Here is a 15,095-nt window from a genome sequence, read left to right as displayed (position 1 = left end):
ATGTCATGGTGAAGAACAAAAACCCTCACATTAGCTTAATTAAAGGATTCTTGTTTTGCATACCTGTGCTTTCACTAACTTGTGTCCCTTGGCTACACTGAGATGCTTTTTTGGGGGGTAATTTTCTATTATTGATAAATACTTGCTCTTTCAGAAGCTTGAAATGTTTTTTACACTATTTATTTGGCAATTGACGGATCCTCTTCTGATCTTTGAGGCTATATATGATATCTGATTTGATCAGTGAAGCACTTTTGGGATCCAAGGAACTATAAGTAATTTATAGACAAACAACAAAATTGTTAGCAAATGTCAATGGGACTACATGTAGTGTGCAAAATTAAGCGTGTGTGTAAGTCTTTGCAGGATCAGGACTCTTACTCCCGATTTCTGAATATTTACTACAGGTGCTGATGCACAAGACAAAAAACCCACTGCAAGTGTTAGTTTTAAATTGCAGGTTAAAAAAAAAAAAAAAAATCTACATTTTATTTGTAAATTGAACAAATCCAATATGGAAAGGAACACCAACTTGTTATTTCAAAGTTTGTTTTCAGAACTGTACACACTTTGTGCAGACAACAAAAGTTTCAATATTAATGAAGACCCATTCTGTATATACATTTTTATACAGCAATACAAAAGAATATTGACTTTAACTGCGTAAAAAGTATAGATTAAGAAAAATATTATTCTACTCCATAACAGTAAAAAATAAGTATTTTGAAATTAAAATCTGGCTGTAAGAACAGTGTTTATTCTGTACTGGACCCTTTAGGCTGATAAGTGGTGACTGAATTTGGAAGAAGTTGCTCCTTGCTGCTTGTTTACCCAAAATTTTATTTCCTGAGCATGCATAACTGTGTTTATAGTGAAATAAAAATCAACAGAGCAAAGCGGCAGCAGGAACAGATATCACTCTATAGATCAAATTCTACTCACTACATTAAAATTGCACTTGTGTAACCAAGAGGAGAATAAGAGCCCAAGAATATCAGTTAATTGTTGAAACAGGAGCTCTCTAAGTATTTTTTCTGCCCAATCAAAGCAATGGCTTTTTAAAATTCTCTCAGTAAATGAATTTTTTTTTGAAGTTATGCTAGTCCAGATCTACTGTCAATCTCTCCAGCTCCATTGAAGTTTGTGGAGTTATACAAGAGAGGAGGATCAGACACTTGCATGCATGCATGCATACAATCTCAAAGATATTCTCCTACAAGAAGTGCCTTAGTGACTTTGGAGCCTAAATACCATTGCCTTTCAATGAGACTTAGGAACTTCTGAAAATTTCACCTTACTATTTTAACATAAACCAAATGTTGAGTAATAGGTATACAGTTTTCTTCTTTTATAACATTCATTTATAGCACCCATCACCAAAGTATCTAGTGACCTCAATTAAAGTGTAGATTTTTAAAAAACATGTACACAATATCTATCTAAAACTAAAAGTCAGTGAGAATTGATTTTGATTATGCTGATGCCCAATTACAATAAAATACCGTATATACTCACTCATAAGCCGAATTCTTTTAGTAAAAAAAGGGAAGCACCAGAGAAGGGGGTCGGCTTCTGAACGGGTATAGAGAGGGAGAGGTGGGACATGGCCCCTCCCCCCAACAGAGGGAGCAAGGAGAGGCAGCACAGCCAGCAGAGACAGAAGGGAAGAGGCGGGGCCAGAGTCTCTCCGCTTCTGGCCACGCTGCTCTCCCCCCAGCCTCAGAAGCAGCTGCAGCTCCAGGGCTGGCACGCTGCAGCCGTGCCGCTCGGCCCTGCCCCCCAGAGCAGCTGTGGCCATGCTGCCCGGCCTGCCGGAGCATGCTGCAGCCGTGCCGCCTGGCCCAGCCCGCTGGAACATGCTGTGGCCGCACCGCCCAGTCTGGCCTGCCGGAGCAGGCTGCATCTGCGCGGCCCAGCCTGCCAGGGCAGCTCCAGCCAGGCCAGAGACATCCTCCCCTGGCCCTCCCCAGATAAGGTGGAAAGGGATGGGATGGGGAGATCGTGGGGGTCCCGGGCTAGGGTCACGTGGGGGGTGGTCACAGGGGTTACTCCCCTGACCCCCAACTTCTCCCCCCAAAAAAATTTCCCCACCAGTTGCTGTCCCGGCCCGTCAGGGTAAGAAGCTGGCGCACTGGGACACTTTGTTTATTTAGGTTTACCCCGGTGCCTTCGGACGCTCGAGATGAACAAACCATCTTGGCCCACCAACAGCTTATCCTGATGGCCCGGGAGCCAAAGTTTGCTGACCCCTGAATTATAGGGTCAGCTTATGAACGGGTCATAAAATTTTTCCATTTTTACTTATCCATCTTGGGGGGGGGGTCGGCTTATAAACAAACCACCTTATGATCAAGCATATACACACTAGGTCCTATCCACTTTGGGCCTCCCAAGACTTTAAAAAAAAAAAAAAAAAAATCAAGATGTGGACAGCAATAAGAATGACTGAAATAAACTGAACTTCATATGGATGAACTTACTTAAAATGTCCTCATTATAAGAAATCATTTACAAACAAACACGATAAACCTACAAGTTCTCCAGTTATAAAACATGCTATTTTCTAAAAGTAGAAGACATTACTTTCAGATATTAGATCCTCTATATATGTTATTTGCCAGAGGAAAAAAAAAATATATATATATATCAATGCTCTGTCTTTTTTTCCCCCTCCTAACAGGTTTGGGAATCTTACCTATTTAACGGCATGCTGCCCTAGCTAAATGATGAATCCTGCCTATTGCTTTCAAATGCACCAACCTTCTCAAAAACACTGGATGGTGTCATCAAACAAAACCTGATGTTCTGAATGATGGTGTCGGTATGTCTCCAGCGTCTTCTATCATGCCGCAGCCAAGCCTGAACAGCCTCGTAGAGCTCTATCTCTGGAAACCTGCTCAGATGATCATTATCCAAATAAGACATAAGCTTTTCAAAGCTCAGATAGGACAAGAAGTCAGGTCTGGACATGAGTGGCACAAAATTTTCTAGAAGAAAAGAGTCCAACTTTTCCCTGACTCCATCGATGTTTACACCAAAATCATCTAATAGTCTCATAATTTCTGCACAGTTTTCTAAGCAGATTTTTGCTAAAAGAAAAGAGCAGCAGAACTTCACCACCTCTATAAGCTGAACATACATGGCAGCCTGCAGAATCTCATGAACAGTGTTCATGCTCAGTTCAATGTTTCCGTAGTACATGAATTGGAGGACGTGACTGAAGCCTGTGGCAGTCAGACCTTTCAAATGGATTTTATCTTGATCTCGTTCCCTCATGTCAGCTGTGAACATAATCCTGAAGTAATCACTCTGGGTGGCAAGCAGGGCTTTATGGGCCTGAAACTGGTGGTCTTCAATGACAAGAGTGACGTCAAGAAGCAATCCCTCCTCATACAGTGCTCTGAACCCAGCAGAGACACTGGTATCATGGATGGCGGAGCTAAACCCTTCCACGTCCCCTGCCATGAATCACCTGAAAAAAAAGGAATCAAAGCAGAAAGTATTATTTCTAAGAGTTTACAGAATACAAGCTTTTCCAGACCAGATGAACCTTAACATTAATATCAATTTGTTAAATGTTAATGAAAATAAATTATCTACAAAAAAAACCCTTCGGTGGGCCACCCTTTGCAGAAAACATCCCGTTTTAAATCACTTGTTTTGTTTTACAGCCTTGAAAAATCAATTTAACCAACAAAAATGCAGCTAGAACAAGTTTCTAGATATCAAGTGTAAGATGATACATTTATTTCAAATTTCTGGTCCTAAAAGCAGATTAATGTGCAAATGAGATAATACTATATATATTCTATTGATTTTATATCACTCTATGGTCAGATAATTATGTAATGCCTCCAAAAGCTAGTCACATTGCATGTTTCTTTCCATAGTGATCCCCATAAGAACATATAACTGGAGAGCACAAAACAAACATCTGAAAGGAAGAGAAACTTCTTTATCTTAAAAAAAAAAATAAGACTCAAAAGGCCTTTATAAAACAATTTTTAAAAGCTTGTTATAGTAGAAGGTGAAAGTATTTCAATTCTCTCTATTAGGTTGTTCATGGAAACAAAGCATTTTGATCAAGTGACTTAGTCTATATCTTCCCCCACTGTAAAATGGAGATAATTATTTTTTATCTACATCATAGTGCTATTTGTGAGGCCTAACTAGATAACAAGTCTGATGAAGTGCAAAATATACATGGGAGTGCAAAATATTAAGGCCATCAGAAGCACAGTTGAGCAAATACTTCCGTACGTGTTGGGGGGTTGTTAAGGTTCAACTGCATATTAAGCACTCGGTGCTTCTCAGATGGAAGGCATTGCATATGTGCTAACTATTTAATGGCAAAATATACATGAGAGTAGGAAATTGAAAAGTAAGAGTATGATGGGACACCACCTTATAGGGATTTGGGAAGACACCTAATCAGAAAAAAAAAAAGAGACCTTATTCAATATCTAGGATTTACTTAAATGGGTAAGCGTTTCAGCCTTAACACTGAAATTTCTGGCTTTTTCCAGTTTAAGCCAAGCCATTAACTTTGAGGTGTGAATGTTTTTATATTAATTTAATAAAATTGCCCTAACTCTGAATTTCCTGCAACAGTCATTACATTAAATTAGTTTTCTGTATTTAATTTAAAAACTAAATGGGTTGTTGGCACAAAGTATTTAAAACTGAAATATATTACAGTGGTGATAAATTTAAGAAACCACTAATTTTCGAAAATCATTTCTATAAAACTTAAAAATTACCAAACTGATTATATTTAAATATTATGAAGACACAAAAATGGCTCATACCTGGTATGCCAAGTGTCACAGGTTTAAGACAGTGGTCATAATTAGGGCCCTACTAAATTCGTGGCCATGAAAAATGCATCATGGACCATGAAATCTGGTCTCCCCTGTGAAATCTGACTATTGTAGGGGGTTGCAGTATTCCCACCTTTCCTTCTCTGCTGCTGGTGGTGGTAATGCCGCCTTCACAGCTGGGCGTCCGGCCAGCAGCCGCCATGTACTGGCCACCCAGCTCTGAGGTCAGTGCAGAAGTAAGAGTGACAATACTGCAATCCCGCTACATTAGCCTTGTGATAGCCCCCTCTTTCCCCCCACCCCATATACCCTCTTTTGGGTCAGGACCCCCTCAGTTACACCACTGGGAAATTTAAGATTTTTTAAATCCTTTCTTTGTGAAATTTACCAAATGGATTGTAATCTGATAGGGCTCTAGTCATAATGTTGTCCCCACTCTAAGCCTCACATCTTGACAACTATCATTTTAACTGAAAATTACTAGAGGGGATTCTGTATGCAGCTCATTCTCCTCATTCCTTAACTGATAGCACAGAAAGGAAAAAAAATGCAGCCTACCTCAAGTTCAAATGATGAGTGGGCATTTACAGCCCTGTCCAAAAACATTAGTGCCATTCCCACATTGTTGGATCCTGCTGGCAATCTTCAGGCACAGCAGTACTGACACAGAAGTGTGCTCTACATGAAATACAGGTTAATCCCTGAACCCTACTAAAATTTCCATAAACAGGAGTAACAGCAGCAGAGTGAAAATAGCAATTATTTCCGTAAGTTTCCTTCCACATTCATGTTGGGGACAGGCTACATTCAGGGTCAATCTAGAGAGAGAAGAGAAACTGTCCATCGTCACCCCAACACCTATAACTGTGAGACATCATACCTCTGCCGCTCCTGCATACAGCATGTCCTTACCAGCAGAATGAAAACAACTGAAGTCATGTTATTTTCCCTCCTCTGCTGCTCCTACTAAGGAAAACTACTATGACAAGCACTTGAGAATGAGCACTATTGGGCGTGGGAAGGGGGGAGAAAGAACCATGCCCCAAGCTCCTCACCCCCAGCATCACCAACACCTCAAAAGAAAAGGAGTAGAAAACAGAAACAACAGAAGTCCTCTTCCCAATGAGGGAAAAGGATTTGCCTAGCAAAAATTAAGGAAAGTTCCACTGGATGGTCAATGGCAGCACATATTTGTCTGGTAACAACCTAATCTGGGGCAGGCAAACTACATCCCGCAAGCCTAACCGTTTTCAGTCGGCCCGCGAGCTCCCGCTGGGGAGCAGAATCTGGGGTTTGCCCCGCTTCAGGGTGTCGAGTCGTGGGTTGCACCATGTCACTCGGCCCCGCTTCAGCGCTCTAGCATGGTCAGAGGCCGCTCCATGCGTAGGAGCCAGAGAAGGGATGCCACTGCTTCCGGGAGCCACTTGAGGTAAGCGTTGCTTGGAGCCTGCACTCCTGAGCCTCTCCCCACGCCCCAACCGTCTGCCCCAACCCTGATCCCCTTCCCGCTCTCCAAACCCCTCGATCCCAGCACGGAGCACCCTCCTGCATCCCAAACCTCTCATCCCCAGCCCCATCCCAGAGCCCACACCTCCAACCAGAGCCCTCACCCCCTAGTAGGCTCTACGGCTGCATCAGGCTCACCCTCCATGGTTTAATATATAGGTATCATGATGTAGGGTCTCTGGAGTTAGAAAAGGAAAGAAATGGGTAACAACAGGGTGCCTTGAAAGACTGCTTCATAATGCTCTAAAGAAAGTTGGAAGACAATTAAACAAGAAGGGTGAAAATGCACAGGAAGAGATTGGCAGAAAGAGGAGAGACAAAAAATGCACCACGTTCAAAGGAGCATTTGCTGATTTGCACTGCTGCTCTTTAGACAGAGAGATTCAGAGAAGAAAAGAGGGAAACATGCTCCTTACATTTTAGCATAGTGATTACATTCAAGATTTTCATCCATCCATCCCACTGTGACTGTTAAATAGTTAAGTAACTGAAAGCACTTGGAAATAAAGTACCCCCCCTTAAAATTCTGAATTTACTCTATTTGAAGAATAGGATGGCTGAAGGTGAGGTGGAAAACATCCTCACAATACATAAAAAATAACCCTGTCTTCAAAGAGTAATTGCTAAAATTCCACTGACATCTTTGGGTCTCCAAAACATCTGCCATCCTGTGAAAATTAGAGGGTTCATTTCCATTTCTAGCCTAAGACCCAATAATGTTAATGCAAGCTGCCAAACACTAACGTTTCAAAAAGAGTTTAACATTACGAGTGCTGCTTTTAAAAGAAAAAAAAGTAGAGCATTTAACAAAGACAGATGAAGGATTATTTTTAGTAAATCTTCATTTACCTATCCCAAAATACTTTGCCTTCTGCGTGTCAGATACTATTAAACTCACTTGTCAAGTTTGTAACCAGATTTTTAAGAAATGTGGGAGAAAAGATATTGAAGGAGACTCCTCCATCTTAACACAATGTAAAGAATCCTCAGAGCCCCTCTAGTCTCGCACAATTTGTACTGAGAGAGTGGAAAGAAAAAAAACGAAAGCTATACATCTTCTACCCCATTAAATACATATCTTGCCACATAAAGACACAAGTCAGCAGCACTGCTATGAGTACCCGCATGGCCCCAAAGTATACCAACATTTTTATGGCTGACTTAGAACAACACTCCCTCAGCTCTTGTCCCCTAACGCCCCTACTCTACTTGCGCTACATTGATGATATCTTCATCATCTGGACCCATGGAAAAGAAGCCCTTGCGGAATTCCACCATGATTTCAACAATTTCCATCCCACCCTCAACCTCAGCCTGGATCAGTCCACACAAAGAGGTCCACTTCTTGGACACTACAGTGATAATAAGCAATGGCCACATAACCACCACCCTATACCGGAATCCTACTGATTGCTATACTTACCTACATGCCTCCATCTTTCATCCAGACCACATCACATGATCCATTGTCTACAGCCAAGCTCTAAGATACAACCGCATTTGCTCCGATCCTTCTGACAGAGACAAACATCTACAAGATCTCTATCAAGCATTCTTAAAACTACAATACCCATCTGCTGAAGTGAAGAAACAGATTGACAAAGCCAGAAGAATACCCAGAAGTCACCTACTCCAGGACAAAGAAAGTAACAGAACGCCACTAGCCTAGCCCCCAACTAAAACCTCTCCAGCACATCATCAAGGATCTACAATCTATCCTGAAGGACGATCCCTCACTCTCACAGATCTTGGGAGACAGACCTGTCCTCGCTTACAGACAGCCCCCCAACCTGAAGCAAATACTCACCAGCAACCATACACACACCACACAACAAAAAACACTAACCCAGGAACCTATCCTTGCAACAAAGCCTGTTGTCAACTCTGTCCACATATCTATTCAAGGGACACCATCATAGGACCTAATCACATCAGCCACACCATTAGAGGCTCGTTCACCTGCACATCTTCCAATGTGATATATGCCATCATGTGCCAGCAATGCTACTCTGCCAAACCGGACAGTCTCTATGCAAAAGAATAAATGGACACAAATCAGACATCAAGAATTATAACATTCAAAAACTAGTTGGAGAACACTTCAATCACCCTGGTCACTCAATTACAGACCTAAAAGTCGCAATTCTTCAACAACAAAAAACCTCAAAAAACAGACTCCAACGAGAAACTGCAGAACTGGAATTAATTTGCAAACTGGACATCATTAAATTAGGCTTGAATAAAGACTGGGAGTGATGGATCATTACACAAAGTAAAAACTATTTCCCCATGCTAATTTTCCCCCTACTGTTACTCACACCTTCTTGTCAACTATTTGCAATGGGCCATCCTGATTATCACTACAAAATTTTTTTTTCTCCTTCTGATAATAGCCCACCTTCATTGATTAGAATTGTTATGGCAACACCCATTTTTTCATGTTCTCTGTGTATATGTATCTTCCTACTGTATTTTCCACTACATGCATCGATGAAGGGGGTTTTAGCCCACGAAAGCTCATGCCCAAATAACTGTGTTAGTCTCTAAGGTGCCACAAGTACTCCTCGTTCTTTTTGCTGATAAGACTAACAGAGCTACCACTCTGAAACCTGTCACATTTGAAGAGGTATCTAGAGACCTATTTTTTTAGCACAAGACCTACAAAAAAAAAATTCTCTGTACCACTAACTTATAAATAGCAATAAACATGGGGTGGACTAATGAGTGGAGTCAGGGACAATTCAAAGACAGTGAAATTGCTAAAAATTTCATTTATATTGCTGATAGTCTCAATCTAAAGCAAAGAGCAATAATATACCGTATATATTTGTTCATAAGCCGAATATTTTTGGTAAAAAGGTGACGCATCAAAGAGCGGGGGGCAGCTTATAAATGGGTCTACACCAAAATTTGATGATTTTAAACTCTATGGAATCACTGAATTGAATATCTAATACATTGTCATTTTGTTTACCTGGAGCGTTTGCAGGCATGGAGCCCCTCAGCTCCCTGTGGCCGCGGTTCGCCATTCCCAGCCAATGGGAGCTGCCTCTGAGGGGCTCCATGCCTGCAGATGCTCCAGGTAAACAAAACGTCCCGACCCACCAGCGGCTTACCCGGACGGTCGGGAGCCAAAGTTTGCCAACCCCTGAAATATAGGGTCAGTTTATGAAAGGGTCATACAATTTTTTGCTATTTTTACCTAACCATCTTGGGGGGGTCGGCTTATAAACGAACGGGCTAATGAATGAGTATATATGGTAGTTTAATTATAACAAAGTGATATAAAAATTCCAGATGCAAGTATTTTTCAAAATAATTTTTCCATTCCTCCCACACACATACTTGCAAACTTATATATAATTCTATATGCTATAAAGTGCTACAGCCAATTTCTCAGAAGACAATGACAAAATGATCTTTTTCACATTTTCAATAAAAATGCAAAAACTTAGATTTCACATTTCCTCCACCTAAACAAATTGCTCTGTAATGTGAATAGGTAGCGGGGGGCTTTCTCCCCCCCCCCCCCCATGAAACTAGTGTGCTTCTGTCTAAAGGCAATATGTAGTCTAATATATTCCAATACCATTTTATCACATCAAATAATTAATCCTCTTTTCTGAAGTAATTTCTTCCCTTTCCCAGTTATTTACAAAGGTGCAATTTTCAATTCCCCCATCAAAGAGGGGTCTGTGCTATCACAGCAACTGACCTCTAAATGTAGCACAGGAAGTAAGAAAATCAAAAGGGAAAAACCCTTCACCTTATTAGGTTTTCAAACATTTTTCTCCTTTTGCACATTATTCAATACATGGACTAGTTCACTGTGACTGGAAAAGCATTGTCTTTCTTGGTACACCTATCACAGCTGTAGAATATAGATGAGAAGTCAAGCACTGAAGGCATTGCTCCAGATTTTAAATTATTTTGCTGCTGATTGTAGACAATTTCCCTTCATCCCAATGACTCTGGAGCTCATAGTCACAAGTGAAAGAAGAAATGGAGATTAATTCCATAGAGTCTACTGACAAGGGAGTTCAACCAAGGATGAATTTGGCCTACAATTTGTTTTGTCTTCAAATCCTTCAAAAACCAAAGTATTTCCTAGAAGTTAGTTTACAATAATAAAGGTTCATGTTTTTTAAAAATTTGTAATCCTGAATGTATTTTCCAGGGAAATTTCTTGTTTTAGAAAGGTGCTAACAATGGCCAGTGTAGGATTGTAACGCTTCAGTTGAAGGGCAGATTTGCTTTCCCCTTACTTATGTATTTTATAACAGTTCAGTTGAGTGAGGCTAAGGAAGAACTAGTAAATTTCCAGTTTATAAATTAAGAGGGAATGTTTCTTCTTTCTACCGCTAACAAATTCTGAAAAAGCATCAATTTGAACACTTGAATATGATTAACACCAAAACTCCCTTTTATTATAACATTATGCCCAAAACCACTACACAGAAAGATATTTTACTAGCCATACTGTTAACCATATTTGTTGGAAAACTGAGTGGTACAACAGATTTAGAGTCTGTTCTATATTTCTCCACCTTCCATCAAAAGCCATCTAGTAAAATTTAAATATACTTTATGATATACACGCAGTGAAACTGCTTTTGGACTAACAAATTTATTTGGGCATAAGCTTTCGTGGGCTAGAACCCATGTCATCTAATGAATGAAGTGAAAAATACAGGAGCAGGTATAAATATATGAAAGGATGGAGTTGCTTTATGTATTTATACCTGCTCCTGCATTTTTCACTTCATTCATCTGATGACGTGGGTTCTAGCCCACGAAAGCTTATGGCCAAATAAAACTGTTAGTCTCTAAGGTTCCACAAGGTTGCCTCGTTGTTTTTGCTGATAAAGACTAACATGGCTACCACTCTGAAACCTGCTTTTGGACTTAAGACTTGGGCCCAGTTTTAAAAAATGAATGCATTTGCCTAATTTGTCAGCACAAATGCAGTATTTCCTTGAGTGAGTGGTCAGATGTATACAAATGTATGTGAAAATAGGATGTGTACAGTTATATTTGTATGTGCAAATTAGGCATTCACAATTACATACATCTTTGAAAAGGAAGCTTGCGTCTGCTGTAAACTAATAAACATTAAAAATCCAATTACAAGTACATAAAAATTAAGAATTGATCTGTATTTTATCATTGGTGTATTTGTCACTATAAAGCATTGTCTACACTACAATTTTTCTTCAAAATTTCTCACTGGTGGCAGCAATAGCTGGAGTGACATAGTAGGAAAAAGACGGTAACTGGTCTACACTAGTGCTCTTCATTGCTACACAACTGAAGAACTGCACTATTTACAGTGGCAGGAAAATTGAATTAAAATGTTGCATATACACAGCCTAAGAACCTGTGAAAATTAATTTACATTTCAGGGACAGTTCAGCCTGCACACAATAGGGTTCTCTAATAGATTTTGGCAAAATACACATTGACCCTGTGTAAAATTTTCAAATGTGCCCAAGTGACTTAGGAGCCTACAATCCCATTTTTAAAAGCAACTTAAGTATTTAGGAGCCTAGATCTCACTAAAAGCCAGTGAGACTAATGCTCCTAAATGCCTAAGTCACTTTTGAAAATGGGACTTAGGTGCTTTTGAAAATTTTACCCCCATTTTATAACACAGATTTAGCCGAATTAAAGTTAGTAACGGTGGAAAATGTTCAGATAATTGCCCAACTGCACATGGGACCATTAGGCTTATGTCTGAAGTACTTCCAAAACTCATTACATAAACTTAACATGGATTGTGTCCAACATGGTTATGTATCATAAAACTACTATACTAGAACCCTGCTGAGGGAGGGAATAGTCTTTGATATTATCTGAACAACTCTAAGAACTGGGGGGAAAAAAGTTGTTTAAAAATAACGTTGGTTGCAATGGACACAAAATGCTACATTCCTAGGGGTAAAGTTTTCAAAAGACAAGCAACTTAAACATTTTAAAAAATTTTACACATTGAAATACTTGGAGTTTCATATTATAACCCAGTTTGGTCTTGCCTGCACAGCTGAAACTAAACCATGTTATAGTCCCAAAAAAATCAGAACTGGACTTCTGGTAAGAGAAAGCATATGCCCTCCCATCTTATAACATGATTCACAGTGCATTAACATTTGCTGCAATAGACTGGCCTTTAAACCCATACTTTAAGATTATAATAAAAAGAATGAACCATTTCTATCACAACCAAAACACAGCTGTAGCTATGGGCCAAACAATCAGCTGTAGTTACCAGTCCAGTCAGAACTTCCCCGAACTCTGCACCTTGATCACCCAGAGCTTCTGTCTCATTAACTTGTATTACAAGAGCTTGGCAGATATGAAATTTTAACTTGAAATGACCATGTTATTAATCTCCAACAGTGAAATACTGATCCAACTGAAGTCAATAGGAGTTTTGCCATTGATTTCAATGGGGACAGGATTTCATCCTAAATAACACGTTGTATATTACAGCCAATGGTATGTGCATTCCTTTAAATAATTTAGGTATTGGACATGGCATAAAACTGTCCAGCAATTTATTTATTTAGTGTTTGCAAATTCGCCAAGCCAGGCAATGAACATCACAATCAGATCTAACAGTAAATTAGTGATAGTCAAAAAGTGATCCTTTCAATGTGAAGTTGTCATTATTAACAACAAATTATTAAAATTGCAACATTTAACTATGAAATTTGATCTAACATTAATAAAGTAGCAAGACAAACCTCTGATACCTAGTAGCCCTGAACATCTAAATTGATCAGTTTATACTGACAAACGTAAGGGTCTGAATTGTTAACATATGGAAATGTAGCATTATAATAAAAACCACAAAATTCTGAATACTACTGAAAACTCACTTTACAAAGTGCAGAACAAAATAAAGGACATTCATTCCATCTTAATTTAATGCAAACTTTGTACATAGTTTTTTCTTCATACTATAGTAGTTTTATATTTCCAATAAACTACTCTGGTATTTCTTTACATGTTTTGATAATATTTGCTAATCCTACAAGTCACATGATATAAACTAATACAATTTGTACTCCCTCACTGATTACTGAGCAGACTTTTTTTTTTTTAAACATTTACATTTTTGGGAGACACCTACAATTTATGTAACTGGTATATTTAACACAATTCCTGAATCAAACTGCAAATATCAAGTTGCCCCAATGTATAGAGTAGCAGTTTTCAGAGCCAGGAGATGGGTTACTTACTGATATAAAAGTCTTTGGAGTCTTCCATCAAGGGGCAAGCATCAGACTAAATGCTAATTAGTGATCGCAGTCATGGACAAATTTTTGGAACACAAAGCCCTTCACCAGAATTGACACGAGTGAGCAACCCTGTTGCTTACTTCAGCACACAGGCCTGGACTGAATGAACATGGAAACTTAACTAGAACAGACTGCCCCAAAAGAGGATGCACATAAGAAGGATGAGCATGGGAAGCTTATACTGTATATTGCTGTTGGCCACGTGTGTTTCGTGGAAAAAAAGGTTCAGTCTATATGACTTTTCCTGTCGCTCACTAACCTCACTTTAAAACAGGGAGGGATTTAAAGCAAAAACACAAACTCAGCCTGAACACAAACTCAGCACTAACCACTTCATATCCTCCCCACGCGTTGTGCTCGCCATTGACGATTTTCCGGGAAAAAGGACTGATCACCAGGCCAGTCTCCCTCTGGAAATAAAAGGTATGGGGGAGGGGTGGGAGAAAAGAGAAAGCCCTAGAAGGGGGTATCTAGTCTCTCGCGACACCTTCTAGGTGGCAGAAGAGCCAGGTCAGAGGTAAAAAAACACCAGAGGCCGGGCGGGACGTGCGCCCACCACGCAGGCCAGAGACGCACGCACCCTGCAGCAGCCGGTTACACAACCCCGAGCATCCCCCCGCTATCAGAGTTACACTAGAAACCCCCACCCGGATGATCCCCTTCCTTTGTGCAGCTGCTGGAGACACGCAACAAGCCTCCCGCCACCCCTCGCATGGGGCGGCAAAGGCGGCTGAGCGAGCGGGGTGTCCGCCTTTGCCCATCAGGGACGGGGTGGGGAGGAGGAGAGAAAACGGGGGCGGGCGGGGGAGCAAGGTGTGCAAACCGGCGCGGAAGCGGCTCTATCCCTCGGGCCGCCAGCAGCGGCGGGTGGCGGGGGAGGGTGAGAAGGGGGGTCCCGGCAGCGGCGTCACCTACCTCTCAGCAGCAGCAGCACTGAAGACGCAGCTCCGCCCGTCCAGCCTGCAGAGCGGGGGGTCTCGGTGTGACATAAAGACAGGGGAGGAGGCGGCGCGCCCCGGGAGGCTGAAGTGCGGGACAAGGGCTGAGGTGACGCCCGCGGGAGGGTGGGGGGCGCGGCTGGGCCCCTCCTCCCCGCTGCGCCTGCGAGGGAGACGCCGCCGGCACTGCCCAGGCACCAGCGCTCCCGGCCCCTGGCTCGGCCCCGGCCTCGCCCCCCCCCCCGCTCACACTTGTTTACCTTCTTCGCTGCCTAGCACAGCCACGGGCGCCATCTTCCCCCAACGACAGGCCCCCCGCGCCTCGCGTCACTTCCGCCGCCGCCACCTGCGGGAGAGAGAGAGAGAGCGGGAGGGGGCGGGATCAGCGGGCGACAGTGGCAGCCCCCTCCCCCCTGCGCCTCCTGCTCCGTCATTGCCCACCCCACCCTCTTCACTGCCTCTCACTGCACCTTCACTGTCACCCCTTTACTGCACCCCCCACCCTCTTCACTGCCTCTCACTGCACCTTC

General features: G+C 41.6%; 1 protein-coding gene across 3 annotated transcripts in view; it reads right to left on the bottom strand.

Moving 5' to 3' along the window:
• Positions 1 to 14,907, bottom strand: part of KLHL15 (kelch like family member 15) — a 41,225-nt gene extending 26,318 nt beyond the window's left edge. The window contains exons 1-2 of one of the 3 annotated variants that reach the window (XM_034755082.1): positions 14,826 to 14,907; positions 2,761 to 3,472 (exon numbers count right to left, since the gene is read on the bottom strand). In XM_034755082.1, the coding sequence (XP_034610973.1) occupies positions 2,761 to 3,465 (705 nt within the window). In that variant the 5' untranslated portion in view covers positions 3,466 to 3,472; positions 14,826 to 14,907. Of the gene's footprint in view, positions 1 to 2,760; positions 3,473 to 13,956; positions 14,144 to 14,542; positions 14,803 to 14,825 lie in introns of those variants that run through there. The other 2 variants (XM_034755092.1, XM_034755101.1) reach the window with 2 other exon arrangements.
• Positions 14,908 to 15,095: the final 188 nt, after the last annotated feature.

This window comes from Trachemys scripta, chromosome 1 (genome assembly GCF_013100865.1).
Source record: "Trachemys scripta elegans isolate TJP31775 chromosome 1, CAS_Tse_1.0, whole genome shotgun sequence".
NCBI classification, from domain to species: Eukaryota; Metazoa; Chordata; order Testudines; family Emydidae; genus Trachemys; species Trachemys scripta.
Note: the sequence above shows the minus strand (reverse complement) of the source record. Positions and strands in the feature narration are given on the sequence as shown.